Source organism: Elephas maximus, chromosome 15 (assembly GCF_024166365.1).
Source record: "Elephas maximus indicus isolate mEleMax1 chromosome 15, mEleMax1 primary haplotype, whole genome shotgun sequence".
Lineage (NCBI taxonomy): Eukaryota > Metazoa > Chordata > Mammalia > Proboscidea > Elephantidae > Elephas > Elephas maximus.
This window is the reverse complement of record NC_064833.1, coordinates 22,285,952-22,301,837: the sequence shown is the minus strand read 5'-3', so window position 1 is coordinate 22,301,837 and position 15,886 is coordinate 22,285,952. Positions and strand designations below refer to the sequence as shown.

General features: G+C 37.6%; 1 protein-coding gene across 1 annotated transcript in view; it reads right to left on the bottom strand.

Annotated features, from left to right (window-relative positions):
• Positions 1–2,111: 2,111 nt before the first annotated feature.
• MRPL13 (mitochondrial ribosomal protein L13) overlaps positions 2,112–15,886 on the bottom strand; it is a 32,941-nt gene continuing 19,166 nt past the window's right edge. Inside the window, exons 5-7 of the mRNA XM_049854035.1 lie at positions 13,170–13,256; positions 11,545–11,666; positions 2,112–2,389 (exon numbers count right to left, since the gene is read on the bottom strand). Of these exons, the coding sequence (XP_049709992.1) occupies positions 2,368–2,389; positions 11,545–11,666; positions 13,170–13,256 (231 nt within the window). The 3' untranslated portion in view covers positions 2,112–2,367. The remainder of the gene's footprint in view (positions 2,390–11,544; positions 11,667–13,169; positions 13,257–15,886) is intronic.

Genomic DNA, 15,886 nt, shown 5'->3' with positions numbered 1-15,886 from the left:
TTTGGAATTGAAGACTGAGGGCAGCAAAGACAGAGTTAAGTCTTGAAATGCAGGTTTGTTTGAAATCAAAGAGTTTCTCGTGGACCAAATGGCACTGATACAAATGCCTGTCTCCTTCAGAGGTCCTGCTATGCTGTCTTCATGTGGAAAATATATCCTAAGCCTTGCTGGCAGCCAACCTAATAAAAGTTGGCCCTCTGGTAGTGCTGTCTGTTTTACCAGTAGCCGATCTCAGATTTACATTCTTCCAAAGTGAAGCCCTGAGCAGTAGTGATGCTGCAGAACTACTCAAATCTCTCATTTTAGACTTTTTGGGCAGAGTTGGAGAAATCGCATTTTCTCTGCAAGAGCCTGTATTTAAGTTGAAATGGAGCTTTCATGTCTGTCTTGGAAAGATCATACATTCTTAAATAGGGTTCTAGCCAATTCAAACTCAGCACTGTAGAGGCTGGCAGCAGAATGCCTCCTGGGGCTTCTGGGCTTTGTAGACTCAGACTTTGCTACCTGTTCCATGGGAGAACTTTCAGCCAGGAGAGACCTGGGCATTAAATGTTGTTCTTGGCCGCAGAGAAGGCAGGAAAGGTAGGAAAACAAATCAGTCAACTGTAGCATAGAAGGACAGGGGACGTGCATAGTGACAGTGTTTACACACGGCATGGAGGGAATTAGCACAAATCAAAGAAAAACTGTGTAATTAACATGCATTAAAGAAAAAAAAAACCCACTTTAGGTTAAGCCTTACAAGTATAACAGAATTCTGCTCTTCAATCACTTTTCAAGATGGCAGCATTCCTTCATTGCCACCAAGTCTAGCTTTTGTGTCTCAAAGATGAGAAATTATGTGTCAGTCCCACCAATCATAGTTTCAGTCTTGCGATCACTAAACAGGATGCCAGACAGCATCATAATTCATCCTGTTAAATTAGAGTAAACATTAGCGTAGGAAAGGTCGACAGTCTGCGCCAAGATCTACTTTAGAACCTAGTATTGTGGCCCAGATGCTAGGTCCCGATGACCCCAAGATCCTTCATGCCTAGAGATGAGGGGAGGCTCTGGCCATTCGGGAGACACCGGTGAGGTGCTCCCTACTCTGACTTGGGCATGACAAGGGATGCCACCAGACTTACTGTACAGTATCTCCCATGTGGACAATCTGCTGGGCCTGGGGGAGTGTGGCCTCTGCTAGCACTCTGGAAGAGAAGCCAGACTGGCAGGAAGACGTGCTGAACCCATAAATGCAGCTAGTAGTCATTTCTCCTATAACATGGCATACGCAATCCTAAAGTCCTTGCTTAATGGAATTCTGCAGTCCAAAAATAACTGGGCTAATGGGGAAAATGGAATTGTTGCAGAAAGCTATTAACTTGTATAGTCTTATAATACAGTTAAAAAAAAAAACAAAACACCATAATTTTAAACATAATGAATTCCTAGTAAATGAAGACTAAACACAGAACCTTATCTTGACAAGACATGTAGTTGGCCGGGAGGTGTTTGTAGTGAAGGGTTGTGGCTTTGGAGCTATAAGGAACAGGCAGAAGATTGTGTTGAATGAAATGAACCATCAGAGGTGGATGGCTGTGGCTTATTGTCCTTTTCTTCTTTCTTTCCTCTGAACCAGCTTAAACTAGAAACCTAGCTTTATGAATTGCCTTCTCTCATAAAGCAGCTGTTTGTATGGCTCCAAATGAGACTGAATGACACAAAGTGCTCTCTTAGACTAGAAGTTGTTATCTTTAACCCAGTTCTCGGGAAAGCAGATAACACTGGGATGTTAACTTGAAGCTCTGCTTTCTTTCAGGGAGTAGACCAGCATTATTTTGTTATTCCAGTGTCAAGGAGGCTAGATGGGGCACAGAAAAAGGTGACACAAGTTTGTAAATACCTCTTGGCAAACCTTCCCCTACTAAGCTGGAAAGAAGAAACTGGGTAGGTGGGAGATCAGATCCAAGGACCACTGAAAGGAAAAGTAAAGGTCAGGTGTTCTCCTCTCAGGATGCAAGAACAGTGATCCAGAACTTGCGGAAATCTGCACTGACGGGCACTTGATGGCAACTGTAACTGCAACGAGTCTGTTGTCTGCGTTAAAGGCAACACTGAACAATTAACCAAGTAAGAAATTTTATTTTTATCATTTATTAACATTCAAATCAGATTACATAATAAAACAATTCTATAAAATAATCTTTATTGCAATTTCCTGCTGAAGGACTATCTCTTTCTGATCTTTCCCCGCAACTGTCATCACCTGTAACAGGTTACTTGTCAAAATGCAGCAGCTGTTTCGCTCCGTCCTGCTGGTTAGGAGAAACTCATTAGGAAGAAATTTCAACCATCTTCTTGCTGTTTTCAGCAATTTTTGTCCTCTTACAGCCGGTAATCTCCAGGTCTGAAAAACAAAATCAACATTGATTTTGTCATGAACTGCTGTTTCAATGCCTGATGAAGGAAGATTAATTTTATAATTTAAAAGCAAAGAAACTTTTCCCCGAGTAGTATCTACAAACACTGTATCTAAGTTTCTGGTTAAAAACACTGAAGCCAAATTACCACAAAGTGGAACAGTAAAGTGACAATTTCCCAAATCCTCTGAGGGTATAAATGTGCCTACGCAAGAAAAGATCTCGTAACTTCGTTAAGTTGAATTTAACTTCTTTGTTATATTTTTAAGCACGGTTTTATAAAACTCTTCTCATAGAAAGGATTAGTGTGATCTTTAAAAGAGTTTAAAATTCATACAAAGATATGGTTTCAGCTTATAAAGGCAAATTCTCAATGTGCAGTTTTCTAATTTACATTATTTTATCATATGCTAAATTTAATTTCCATTATGATACATATAAAAAATAAAATGTGTAAATACCAGTCCTTTTATATATTTTTTACACACATATATATAACTGGCCTTTTTCTTGTTTATATACCCATTGGATTAACCACTCTTGAAATTTACTTCCAGTAATAAAACAAAAAATTTTCAAGGAGCTATTACAGCATAACAATAAAGTGAAGAAAAGGAAAGTATAAAATGCAAAAAAAAAAATAAAGTTTCTTGTTATCTTTTAAATAGTACATTTGTAGGTACTAGGCTCATATGAAATTTTCTGAAACAAGTTAGTAACAAATAAACTGGGTATTTCTGAAACAGCCGTAAAAATATTTGATAGTTTGAGTTTCCTTAAAAAGTAGATGAACTCTGCTTTCCCAGAAGCAACTTATCTAGACCCTTTCTACATTTACAGTGTGTTTACTGAAACTGAATATTCACAGAATACCAGAGAGCCCAGTTGGGACGACCAACAGTGGCTGAGAAAATGAACTACGTGACAGTTTTAAATTGCCGATTATTTAACTCTGAGGAACACAGGCACTGATCTGGGAAAGCAGCCAAATATGCTTCACCTTATCAGCCTCGGCAAGAATTCATATGAAGAGAAACTGCAGACTTCTGCTACTCGGTGTGTGAAATATCTGTCCATACATAAAAACTGCATCCGTATTTGGAAGTGACGTATGACAGGCTGAAAGTGGCTCCAAAGTGTACCCTCTGAACCTTTGGTACGTGACTCAATACAGTTAAAGCAGCTCCTAGTCGAGAGACAACAGTGCTTCTGAGGAAACAGTTTATTCTCTTGTCCAGCTGGTTCATATAATTACAAAAGGGTTGGTGGTGATGTGACCAGAAAGAAGTGTGTACTAAGTTAATGTCCCACAAGAAGTCTCTGCAATTCTACTCAATGAAATTAAATGTGTTTCGTCATCGTCTAGTTATTTCCACACCAAAGGTTAGTTCATTAAACACAAATGAAATGACAGTACCATCTTATAGCGACATTTAGAAGTACAACTGGAAATGTGTGTGAAGGGTGTAATCTGCCATGTAACTAAACGTGGATACAGACCTAAAGGCAATAGGGCTAATAAAGCCCAAGTTTGTTTCAAAGTAACAAAAACTGAATATATCAGAGTTGCACTAAAGCACACAAGGTTAAGAAAAGTTCCTATTTTAACTATCGTTATTAAGCAAACTTCAAATTAGCTGCAAAGACCAAAATATGAATTTACCACAATTTATGCATCAAAAGTCAATTTCACTTTTATGGAAAAACTGATTCCATTCATCTGTTCAATCAAGCATTCAACAATATTTCCTGAGTCTCAGTCCTGCTGTGGACACCAGGAATGCAGCAGTGAGCACGACAAAGTCCTTGTCTTTGGGGAACACATTTTCTAATAGGGACAGGGACATGCACACGTGCACACACACACGCACACACATTTTGACCTGGGAATTGAAAGCGAAAAATTTTAAGCTTTCATATATGTGCTTAGGAAAAACCTGGGAGATTAACGAACCTTCACAGAATCGGCCAGCATAAGACGTTATTTCATTTTCTAAATTCTGCTAAACTTTCATAGTTATTAAATATTCAGTAGTAACTATCTATTTCACAAATAATATCACATGCAGAAAATGGCCTCAAACAGTATAGTTTTAAGAAGTATTACTTGAATATGGAGCTAGTTCTATAAAAGAATTTAACTTTTGATTTCAGGAAAAAGCTTTTTGGAGATTTTAGTTTTCTTTGTAAAATGGTGGGAAAATACATTTGGTTTGTGAATAAAATGAAACAAACAAAAAAGCACACAGTTTATGCCACAGCTCAAGTAGAGACATTTGTATTATTTGTCCCATTAGGATAATTTACTTTCTAAGAAGAAAAGCATTCCAATTAAAGTCATAAATCCATGAAATTGTATATAATTGTAATAAATCTTAAAAATATTTTATTCTTCCATAGGTCTTACCTTTTTTCCACTCTTGAATAATATTTCCTAATATAGTGTTTACTCCAACAGGACATTTAAAAGACTAAAAATAAATTCTGGACAGTGAGTTAATCTTAAAAATAAAAGCTCAGTTCAATTAAGTTGTATCAATTCTATCCATGGTATGGATGGGATTATTTAGAATAAGCCATTTGAGGAAATCTGGTGACACTGCATATTTCCTGAATTAAACATGACATGCAGGTGAGTGAGGCAGAGTGAAGGCGACTTTATACTCACATCTCTAGGTACTGTACCACCTCCTCATCAGTCCTTTTTGAAAAACTAAATTCTTAAGATTGTTTGAAATGTTTTAAATCAATTATTTATTTTTTAAATCAAAATGAACAGAAATTGCTGTTGTATTCAATGAGCACTTTAAGTTATCTATACTGGCTAAGACTGTAAATAATTTGGTTTTGGTTGTTAAATAGAGAGATTGCCTTTTATTTTAACAACCAGTCCTGATTTGTTCATCTCCAAAAGAACAGTACAGTTTAGAATGACTAATTTGAGCAAAACTCAGCGCTGGAAATATTGAGGTGTCTATGGTTTAAGCCAACGCTGAGCTGGTTTAAATGAGTGGGAAAGTTGGAAAGTAACCTTGTTCCCCAAGTCCAGCTATTAACTTCTGATCGGAGAGCGGCAAATTAAGTTAAATCTTGTGGGAAAATGCCACATGACTAGATGAGCACAAAATATGGAAAATTTTGAAGATGTCTAGATCCCAGGTCCTTATGGGACTCAAAAAGGTAAAAATCCTTCTCTACTATCTTTAATTAACTCTCTGATCTAAAGCAACGTATTTAAAAGGCACAGATAAAAACATATTTTTTTCAATAATCTACTAAAACTGAAAATGTGTAGATTTTTTAGGATTAGCAACTTCTGCATCCGTGCGCTACAATTGCTTAAATTCTTGCCCTCTTGTAGAGCTCTGGGCTGGACATGATGCTCACCAAGTTCCTTCTCCAGTGCTAGTATTCCCAGCCTCTGGAACCCGATTTTCCTGTTAGGAGGTAGATGGATTACCTATGAAGCATCTTAAATCTATTCCCACTTTCAGGAAAGACAATTCCAAGGACAATCATCGTTGTCCTCCTGTCTCCTCACCTTCATCCTTACCGCCCTCTCTCCTCTGCGACATACTTCTAACAGCACACTCTGCACTCTGTGATGAGCATTAAACACCAAGAATGCAGGTTTTCATTATAAACAGCCGTTACCAAGCATTCATTGATGCTGAAACTTCCCACACTTCAGTTTCACTACAAAAGCAAAGGTTCTGCTTAAAATAATGCACTACTAAGTTAACAAGTGAGAAGCAAAAAATAGACATTTTTTTTGGCCTTGTTTCATGAGTGCTACATCACTCTGGATAACGCAAAGTAATTCAAATTGAAATTTTCCAAACACCTAGCTTTTCCTAAGAAAAACTCTCCAACAGAGTTTTGTAAAGATGAAAATTTAAAAAAAAGTGTAAAATTATCAACTTTTATTTTTAGCTTATCATAATGAAAATTTTCATTAGAGTGAGAACATTTTATGTTTTCAGTGATTACTATTGTTTTGTAATGTGCTGGCAAAACTGTAATAATCATGGAAGTAATTATTGATAGTATTAAAATAAATTGATGATTTGAAAGCTACAATCCCTGGCAGCTGAATTGTGAAGAATGGAGAGTGCTGTTTCCTTTTTCCTTTAAAGAAAAAAGAGAAATGAATTCTAAGTGTAAACTTTACAATTACTGTTTCTACATGGCAAACACCCATCTACTTTGTACCGTCAAGAAACATAAAACCTCATAACAGTCTCATACAATTTATGTATCAATGAGATATAAAAATAATAACACACGAGGTATATCCACTAATTGAAGAAGATGTGTAGGCAATACTACTCATTTGGGAAAATGGATTCTAGTAATTGAGCTTTAAAAAATATATTTATAATTTTCTCATGAATATAATGTTTATTGCTTCTCTTTGAAAGGTATTTTACATTGTCTTAAAAATATATATTTAAAATTTTGCCAACTAAAAACTAGTAAAAGAAAATCTAATGCATTCTGATATTATGCCTGACAGTAAGAATATAACTTTTGTATCAGATTTAAGATAAGTGAAGTCCTGACACTGATAGTATTTAATATTAAAACAATTTTGTTAACCACCTACTAAGTTCAAAGTTCAGTTTGACAATTGTTACTATTGTTCAAAAGCCTGTAGCCTCTCATTGAAAGCTAATAAACTTACATTTAGACAAATTTAATAATAGCTCCAGTTACAAAGTGTACATTTTAATATTATAAACATATTTAAGTTTTATTGCTAGGGAAACAAAAACGAAAGTAAGCTATTTTTGTGTCTATCTATGGTGCAATCCAGGTACATCTGTTTCAGTCGAGTCTCTGCAGAGTCACCATCAGCTCTGTCTTTAAATAAATCCCAGTTAGTACATTCCAAAGGAAGATGATATTCTCGGCTTAGCTATGCTGGCTGGAACAAAAACATATTTTAAGTTCCTCCTCCAAAAGGAGATTTCTCTTATAAAGGCCAATCTATCAGTAGCAAGAAATGCCATTTTCAACTGATTGAACTGCATGGTATGTCACATATTCTAACTCCAATTCCAATGTATATAATACTTAATATTGTTGTTCTTGTTAAGTGCTGTTGAGTTGGTTCCAACTCATAGCGACCCTATGTATGTACAACAGAACAAAACAGTGCCCGGTCCTGCGTCATCCTCACCATCGTTGTTATGCTTGAGCTCACTGTTGCGGCCACTGTGTCAGTCCATCTTGTTAAGGGTCTTTTCTCTTTTTTGTTGACCCTCTTCCTTACCAAGCATGATGTCCTTCTCCAGGGACTGGTCCCTCCTGATAACATGTCCAAAGTATGTGAGATGAAGTCTGGCCATCTTTGCTTCCAAGGAGCACTCTGGCTATACTTATTCCGAGGCAGACTTGCTCATTCTTCTGGCAGTCCATGGTATATTCAATATTCTTCACCAATGCCATAATTTAAAAGCATCAATTCTTCTTTGGTCTTTATGAACTTCTTTAGAACTTTATGAAAAGGCAAACAACTAAAATGGCATGGTCCGATAAGATACTCACTAGCAATGAGACTACTGAAATGTAAGTTAATTCAAATTCAAATTTCACTTCCTTAGTCATACTAGCAATAGCACAAATGCTTCCACAGCCACATGTGGTCAGTGGTTACTGCATCAGCACAGATACAGAACTTCTTCATCTTTGCAGAAAGTTTATTGGACAACCTGAATTAAAAAAAAATCACCTATTTCTTAGACAACAAGTGTCTGATTAATCCAAAATCCATCCTTCCTGGTCCCAAGTACCCCCAGTAACAAAGACTGACTGGATCTGATGTCTGCTCTGACGTGCAGGGAGAATAAAACGTCAGCTGACTTATGTTAAATGACTAGTACACCTATTCCACGAGATTATCCTTAAATTTCAGTAAGTGTATACCTACAATATTACTTTGGGAACACAAGTCAACGTAAGTTACGTGGCCGCTTGTGAGGAAAGATCACAACTTTAATAGAGCAAAAAGGACAGGCTGGGGTCTAACACATACTCCTGCCATACGGAAATTTTATATGAAGAGAAAGGGCAGGAAAACCCATCCCCAGAGTAGCAGTAACTCAAAAAGGCATCAAGAGGCTCTAACTTTCTCCAAAAGTCTCCTTAAAAATACTGTAACCCAGAATTCTATATTCACTGCAAGTATCTTTCAAGAATGATGTAAAAATAAAGCCATTTTCAAATAAAAGAAAAATTGTTAGTAGCAGAACTGCACTACTAGAAATGCTAAAGGAAGTTCTTTTGGTAATTGACTTTTGTAAAAATGGGATGCTGCTACAACAAAAGTACAAAGATATAAATAGGAAAACTGAAAGAATAAACATAAAAACTAGAGGGAAGTAAAGATGTGAGGGTGATCAAGTGTGAGCAAGCTAAATTTACCTTTAGTGTAAATTCCCACCTTTCAGTGTAGGAAGTCAATGTCTGCTATTGATAAACCAGGAACTAGCAGTATGAACATGTTCCTTAGAGTTGGGAATCTACCAGAAAAATTAAAAATATTAACAAAGTATTGCCCTTCAGAAGTAGACTTAGGGCTTAGGAATGGGGCAGAGAACTATTGGTTTTTTTTTCCTGTTACATAAGTCTTCTGTACTATTTGAGTATTTACATGTACATACATTGCTGTGCTGCAAATATAAAGGGGAAAATGGATCGAGAACAGTATCTTTGGGAAGATCATCTGCCTTGTGTAGGATCAAGGAACAAGGATGTAGCCTGTCTCTACACTTATGTAAATTCTGTAGATATTTCTGAGGGCCTACTATGAGAGGTACAGTGACTCTGTGTATTCCTTCCCTCTTCTTTTGATGCTTCCTGCGCTGTTCAGTATTTTGCCCGTAGAATCCTTCGATATTGCAGCTCAAGGCTTGAATTTTTTCTTCAGTTCTTTCAGCTTCAGAAATGCCAAATGTATCTTCCCTTTTGGTTTTCTAACTCCAGTCTTTGCACATTTCATTATAATACTTTACTTCGTTGACTATGCAAAAGCATTCAACTGTGTAGATCATAACAAATTATGGATAACATTGTGAAAAATGGGAATTCTAGAACACTTAATTGTGCTTATGTGGAACCTGTACACAGACCAAGAGGCAGTCATTCAAACAGAAAAAGGGGATACTACGTGGTTTAAAATTAGGAAAGCTGTGCGTTAAGGTCTATCCTTCCACTATGCTTATTCATTTTGTATGCTGAACAAATAATTTGAGAAGCTGGACCGTATGAAGAAGAACGTGGCACCAGGATAGGAAGATGACTCATTGACAATCTGCGATATGCAGATGACACAACTCTACTTGCCAAAAGTGAAGGAACTTGAAGCACTTACTGATAAAGATCAAAGACTATAGCCTTCAGTGTGGATTAAACCACAACATAAAGACAACAAAAATTCTCACAACTGGACCAATAAGCAACATCATGATAAATGGAGAAAAGATTTGAGTTGTCAAAGATTTCATCTTACTTGGATCCACAACCAAGGCTCACGTAAGCAATGGTCAAGAAATCAAATGACATATTGCACTGGGCAAATCTATAAAAGACCTCCAAAAGCAAATGTGTCAGTTTCAGGACTAAGGTGTGCCTGACCAAGCCATTTTTTTTTCAATTGCCTCATATGCATGTGAAAGCTGGAAAATGAACAAGGAAGACTGAAGAATTGATACCTCTGAATTATGGTGTTGGTGAAGAATACTGAATATACCATGGATTGCCAGAAGAATGAACAAATCTGCCTTGGCAGAAATACAGTTAGAATGTTCCTTAGAAGTCAGGATGGTGAGACTTTATCTCACATACTTTGGACATGTTATCAGGAAGGACCACTTCCTGGAGAAGGACATCATGCTTGGTAAAGTAGAGGGTCAGTGAAAAAGAAGAAGACCCTCAATGACATGGACTGACACAGTGGCTGCAACAATGGGCTCAAACATAACGATTGTGAGGACAGTACAGGACTGGGCAGTGTTTTGTTTTGCTGTAAGCTGTGGTGCCTAACATCATATGAGGTACTGTTCTATGTACTGGGAGTGCAATGATGACCACCATGTAGCCCTTGCTCTTGAGGAGCTTAATATGGTAATCACAGAGTTATGTAGCAGGTGCTATGTCTGCATATGGTAGGCGTTTAGTCTAGTGTTAATGTTCAGGCAAGACTTCTTAAAGGAGATGACATCTGAATTAATGTCTAAAGAATGAGTAAGGGTTACCCTGGAGAAGAGGATAAGATGAGATGGAAGTAATAGCGGAACAGAAGCCCTGGTGGTGCAATGGTTAATTGCTTAGCTGCTAACTGAAACGTCGTCGAACCTACCAGCTGCTCCGCAGAAGAAAAGACCTGGCAATCTGCTCTGTCATATAGGGTCATTATAAGTAGGAATTGATAGCATACAATAACAACAAGAATAGCAGAACAAAGGCAAGAAAGAGTTAAATTGTATTAAAAGAGGACTAGTCTTAAACAGTATGCTATCAGTAGGACAGTGCAGGGCAGTGGGAGGCAATCAGGCTGAAGAACTAGGGAGGAGCCAGGTGATGGAGAGCCTTGCAAAGATGTCATGCAAAGAAGCCTGGGAAATCTAGACAGGAGACAACATGGAAAATCCAAGCAGCTTTACAGATTTTAGGTAGAGGAAACTGTGGAGGAGAGCAAAAAGTGCTGTTTATTATTTTTCTATTTGGATCAAGACAACTAGTATCCAGAATTAATGACCTTTCATTAGATGATATCCTTGGCTTGGTGACGAAATCTGGAAAGCTGAGAATCACTCTGTTTTAGGTTAATGACAATTCATTTATCATTCCAGTAGTCTATAATCAATCCAAGTAAAGTCATCCCAAAGTATCTGACAAATTATAGGCAGCTTTGAACACTTACACTTAACAAGGTTTTACACTTACTTAACAAGGTCTTAAAGATTTTTTGTTCTAAAATCTAGAATTTATTTGCAGGTAGGAGCTGCAGAGTATTAAAATTAAAAAAAGAGTTCTCACTTCCCACCACCAAGAACCACATAATTTTGTTGAAGAAACAGAGGATATCAAATTCAGCTTAAAACAAAAACAAAGAAGGAAGGAGAAACAAAAAACTTACGGAGACCACAGTCTTGGGAAAGCGTCTATTTCTTCTTGTGTGTATTCATCTAGACGTCTGGGTACTTTTCGTGGTTGAGGAAGCTCTTCTACTAAATTTTTAAGAATATCTTCTGGAATATCCTACATTAGAAAAAAAAAATTAGCTTTTAGCTTCCTTATATGTATTCTTTAAGGAATCCTAGTGGCGTGGTGGTTAAGCACTCTCCTGTTTGTTAAGAGAAAGGTCAGCGGTTTGGGTTCAAACCCACCAGCCGTTCGTGGGAGGAGGATGTGGCAATCTGCATCCATTAAGATTTACAGCCTTGGAAATGCTATGGGGCAGTTAAACTCTGTCCTAGAGGGTTCCTATCAATGGGAATCCACCCGAGAGGAGTATCTTCTTTAGTAACTCAGTGTTAAAAAGGCACTGCCTTGGTTCACTCTCAGGATTTTTCGCCTGGATTAGTGTATGTACTGGTGCTCTTGCTTCCCACGTCACTACCTTTCAATTTATATTTTACGTTGTTGCCAGAAAAATTTTTCAAAAATGAGTCTGTTAGATTTTTGAGTCATTTATTCAACATTTACGGAGCTCCTTCTATGAACCACAAATTTTGCTAGCTGGTGAGTATGTAATGGTAAGTAAAAAGATCACGGCCTCAAAAGGCTTGTGATTTTTTTAAAAACCACTGCTCAAAACCTCTCAGGATAAAGTTCTAACTCCTTAGCAAACCACTATGTTCACTCCCACTTTAATTCTCTACGTACACCCGTGGCTTCTGACTCATCAACCGCCTCACTTTTCATAGACTTGTCCAGACTCAAATCTTGGTAACTACAACAACCAATATTCATTGCCCCAAGTCCTGTTCTAAGCACTCTACAGATATTATCTCATTTAACCTTCTAACAATCTTATCAAGTAGGTACTATTATTATGTCCATTTCACAGATGAGGAAACAGATAATAGTGACTAGCCCATGGCCATACAGCTAGCTAATGGTGGGATAAGGATTCAAACCCCAGGCAGTCTGATTCCATATTGTGGACTCAACCATTTTATTACAGAGCTCCTGATGATTTATTATATTTTATTAAGGAGGAAAAATAAGTATTTAAAAACAGTATAACAGTAATCAATAAAAATATTTAATTTTTTTCAAGTTTTTTTTTTTTGTTTTTAGCTGAATAAATCTGAAGTAGGAATGAGTGTTCTATAGTTAAAATTATATCACGGGGAATAATCAACAACCCAAGGCTAAGTTATTAGGCCATGATTCTAGAAGTTCTGCAGCTGGCCACATAAAAAGTAGATTAACTCATACTGTTTTTCATAGTTGATGAAACTATTAACGAGTACTCTCAATTTAACAGAGGATCTGATCATGGTTCCTTGTTCAAAAGAAAGCAGTTAATCAAAATAACAAGTAGAACTTCCAGACTTTTGGCTTTTAGCCCAGTGATGGCTCATTTTATGGTTTAAAATAGGAATAATTAGTATTATGGTGCACTCACTTTAAAAACTGAAAATAAATTTCAGAAGTTGAGTTATGAAGCAACTCTATGCCAATTATTTAAAGAGAAAAGAAAGTATTTAATTGAAATTTAGGACATGTACCATTATAATGACAAACAACACTTACTTCATCTGGAAAAAGATGCAGCCTTTGCATCATGGTTCTTCTGTGAAGGTTTTTTGGCAGCATACCATAAATAGCTAGTTTAACAATCTAAAAAGGATACATATAGGACTCAATAAAAAGCTGTGACTTGGGATATAAAGAAGGCAAACACAATTAGAAACAGTGGTAAGAACGTGTGGATTAAGACTCCATATGAATACAAAAGGCACAAAACTCAGACCTAAGAAGATTTATGGCAGCAACAGAAAAGGCAATTTTATCACTTTGCACATTACTATTTTCTTTAGGCTCATTTTGTTTCATTTATTGTTTATTTTTTAAAAGTGGGGGAAAAAAAAAAAACAGAAAAGGAGGAGATGAAAAATAACCTGTGTTTATCTGCCAATTTACACAGAAGGTAGGTGGAACAGAAGAAATGCTCTAAGCTGTATCCAAACCCGTGCCTACAATACTCTTATCACATGGTGGTCCAAGCTGACTTGGGTGGTGGTGGCAGTGGTACAGGGTGTGGGGAGCGGGGATTGGGACTTAATCCTGTTTTCTCCAAGTGGGAGATCAGATTGCCAATTCATGTGTACCTTAGTCATCTAGTGCTGCTATAACAGAAATACCACAAGTGGGTGGCTTTAACAAACAGATGTTTATTTTCTAAGAGTCTAGTAGGCCAGAAGTCCAAATTCAGGGTGTCAGCTTGAGGGGAAGGCTTTCTCTGTTGGCTCTGGAGGAAGGTCCTTGTCATCAGTCTTCCCTTGGTCTGGGAGCATCTCAACGTAGGAACCTCAGGTCCAAAGGATGCGCTCTGCTCCTGGTGCTGCTTTCTTGGTGGTATGAGGTCCTGCCTCTCTGCTTCCTTTTCCTTTTATCTCTTGTAAGATAAAAGGTGGTGCAGATCACAGCCCAGGGAAACTGCCTTTACAATGGATCAGGGATGTGACCTTAGTAAGGGTGTTACAATCCCACCCTAATCCTCTTTAACATAAAATCACAACCACAAAATGGGGACAACCACACAATACTGGGAATCATGGCCTAACCAAGTTGACAGATACTTTGCGGGGACACAATTCAATCCATGACAACATAATACGCCTGACCACAGTTATGAGACGGACTCTATAAGCCACAAATGTGTAACAACGGTAATGGTTAAAATGTATTGAAAACACTGTGTACTGTGGTAAGTTATTATCCTGTTTGTGATGCTGTGAAGTAGTAATTAAAATTAACCCCATCTCCCAGATGAGGGAACAGTAAGGTTAAAGAACTCTCCCAATTTCACGTATCTAGTATTTTTTTTTAGTAAGTGGTAGTGCTGGAGTTCAAACCAGGCAGTCTTACTCCCAGACACATAGTACGTGCAGTTACACCCACAACAGGTTTCTCTCCATAACTTACAAGAAGATGAAGTCCCTTCTCCCTACATACCAATTCTCAAGATGGCAAACTACCCTTTCCATGATTTACCTTTCCCCTTTTAAGGTTATCCTCATTGTAGGTTGGTAAATTGAGACAGATAGGGTTAACTGTGCTGGTGGAACAAAAGAGCTTTTAAAAGATTACCATCTAGAAGCTGGGTAAACAGGAACCCACCCTGTCAACAGAAGTCAGGACGGGGGCAGTGTTTTTCTAGTCCCCTCCTTTGCAGGCTCCACATGCACACACAGAGAGGAGCAGAGTGTGGCTGCCATTTGACCTTCCTTAGCCCTCCGAAGATGGCGATGTAGTGCCGAAGGTCAAGTGCGCTTGCGCTATATCCCATAGAAAGTGATGCCAAGGGCTGCCGAGAGGACTCTGTCTTGAATATCAGTGGGTCCTATCTTAGATTCCAGATGTGCGGGCAACCTAAATAGCATACACCGCCATTCTGAGAAGTGCTTGCCCCTTCAAAGAGGCCCACTAAATATTCATTATTGTCTCCACTGAACCCCTATAAGCCCTAGCCTTGCTTCCCTTTTCAAGTCAGTCTTTTGGAGAGGCTTAGATCCCCGCTGACTCCTTTTGCTTGACTCAAGCAAAATAAAGCTTGCTGAAGATGAAAGTCTGTCTTTCCCGTGTATTCATACTCCGGAAAAGACAAGGACCCTTTGTGTCAGATTGGCAATTGGTAACAAAGTGATTTTATGTGTTTGTCAAGAGAAGGCCACAGAGTGTCACCCTTGCTCCACAGTTTCCTAAGGGTCCGCCTGGTATAGAATGTATACACATAAATAGACTGCAAGTTCTTCATAAAAGTACTGGTAGAGGCTTTTGGAAAGTTAAATCATTTTTTATCATTTGTACTCATATTCCAAGAGTATAATTTGATGTGTATTGAAGTTAAATCCACTAAAACAATATATGTAAGAAGGGAGGCACTCTAAAAGGATTTCTTAATGCTTGTTATTTGCTAATCAAATCAGACTATAAAACCTTTACTACATATAAAAGCTAATGGCATACAGTATATATATTCTATTTTCTATGTTTTGTTAAAGTTTTTATCTTCTGGAGATTTTTTAAAATTTAGATTTATATGGTTAAAATTAAATACAATGAAAACTTCAGTTCTTCAGTCACACCAGCCACTTTTCAAGCGCTCAACAGCCCCACGTGGCCAGTGGCTAACACAGTGTAGATGTAGAACACTTCCATCATCACAGAAATTTCTATTGAAAAACACTGATTTAGATATTACGGTTTAAAAAGTCTTAAGTAGAAACTGACCATGTTACGGCTGC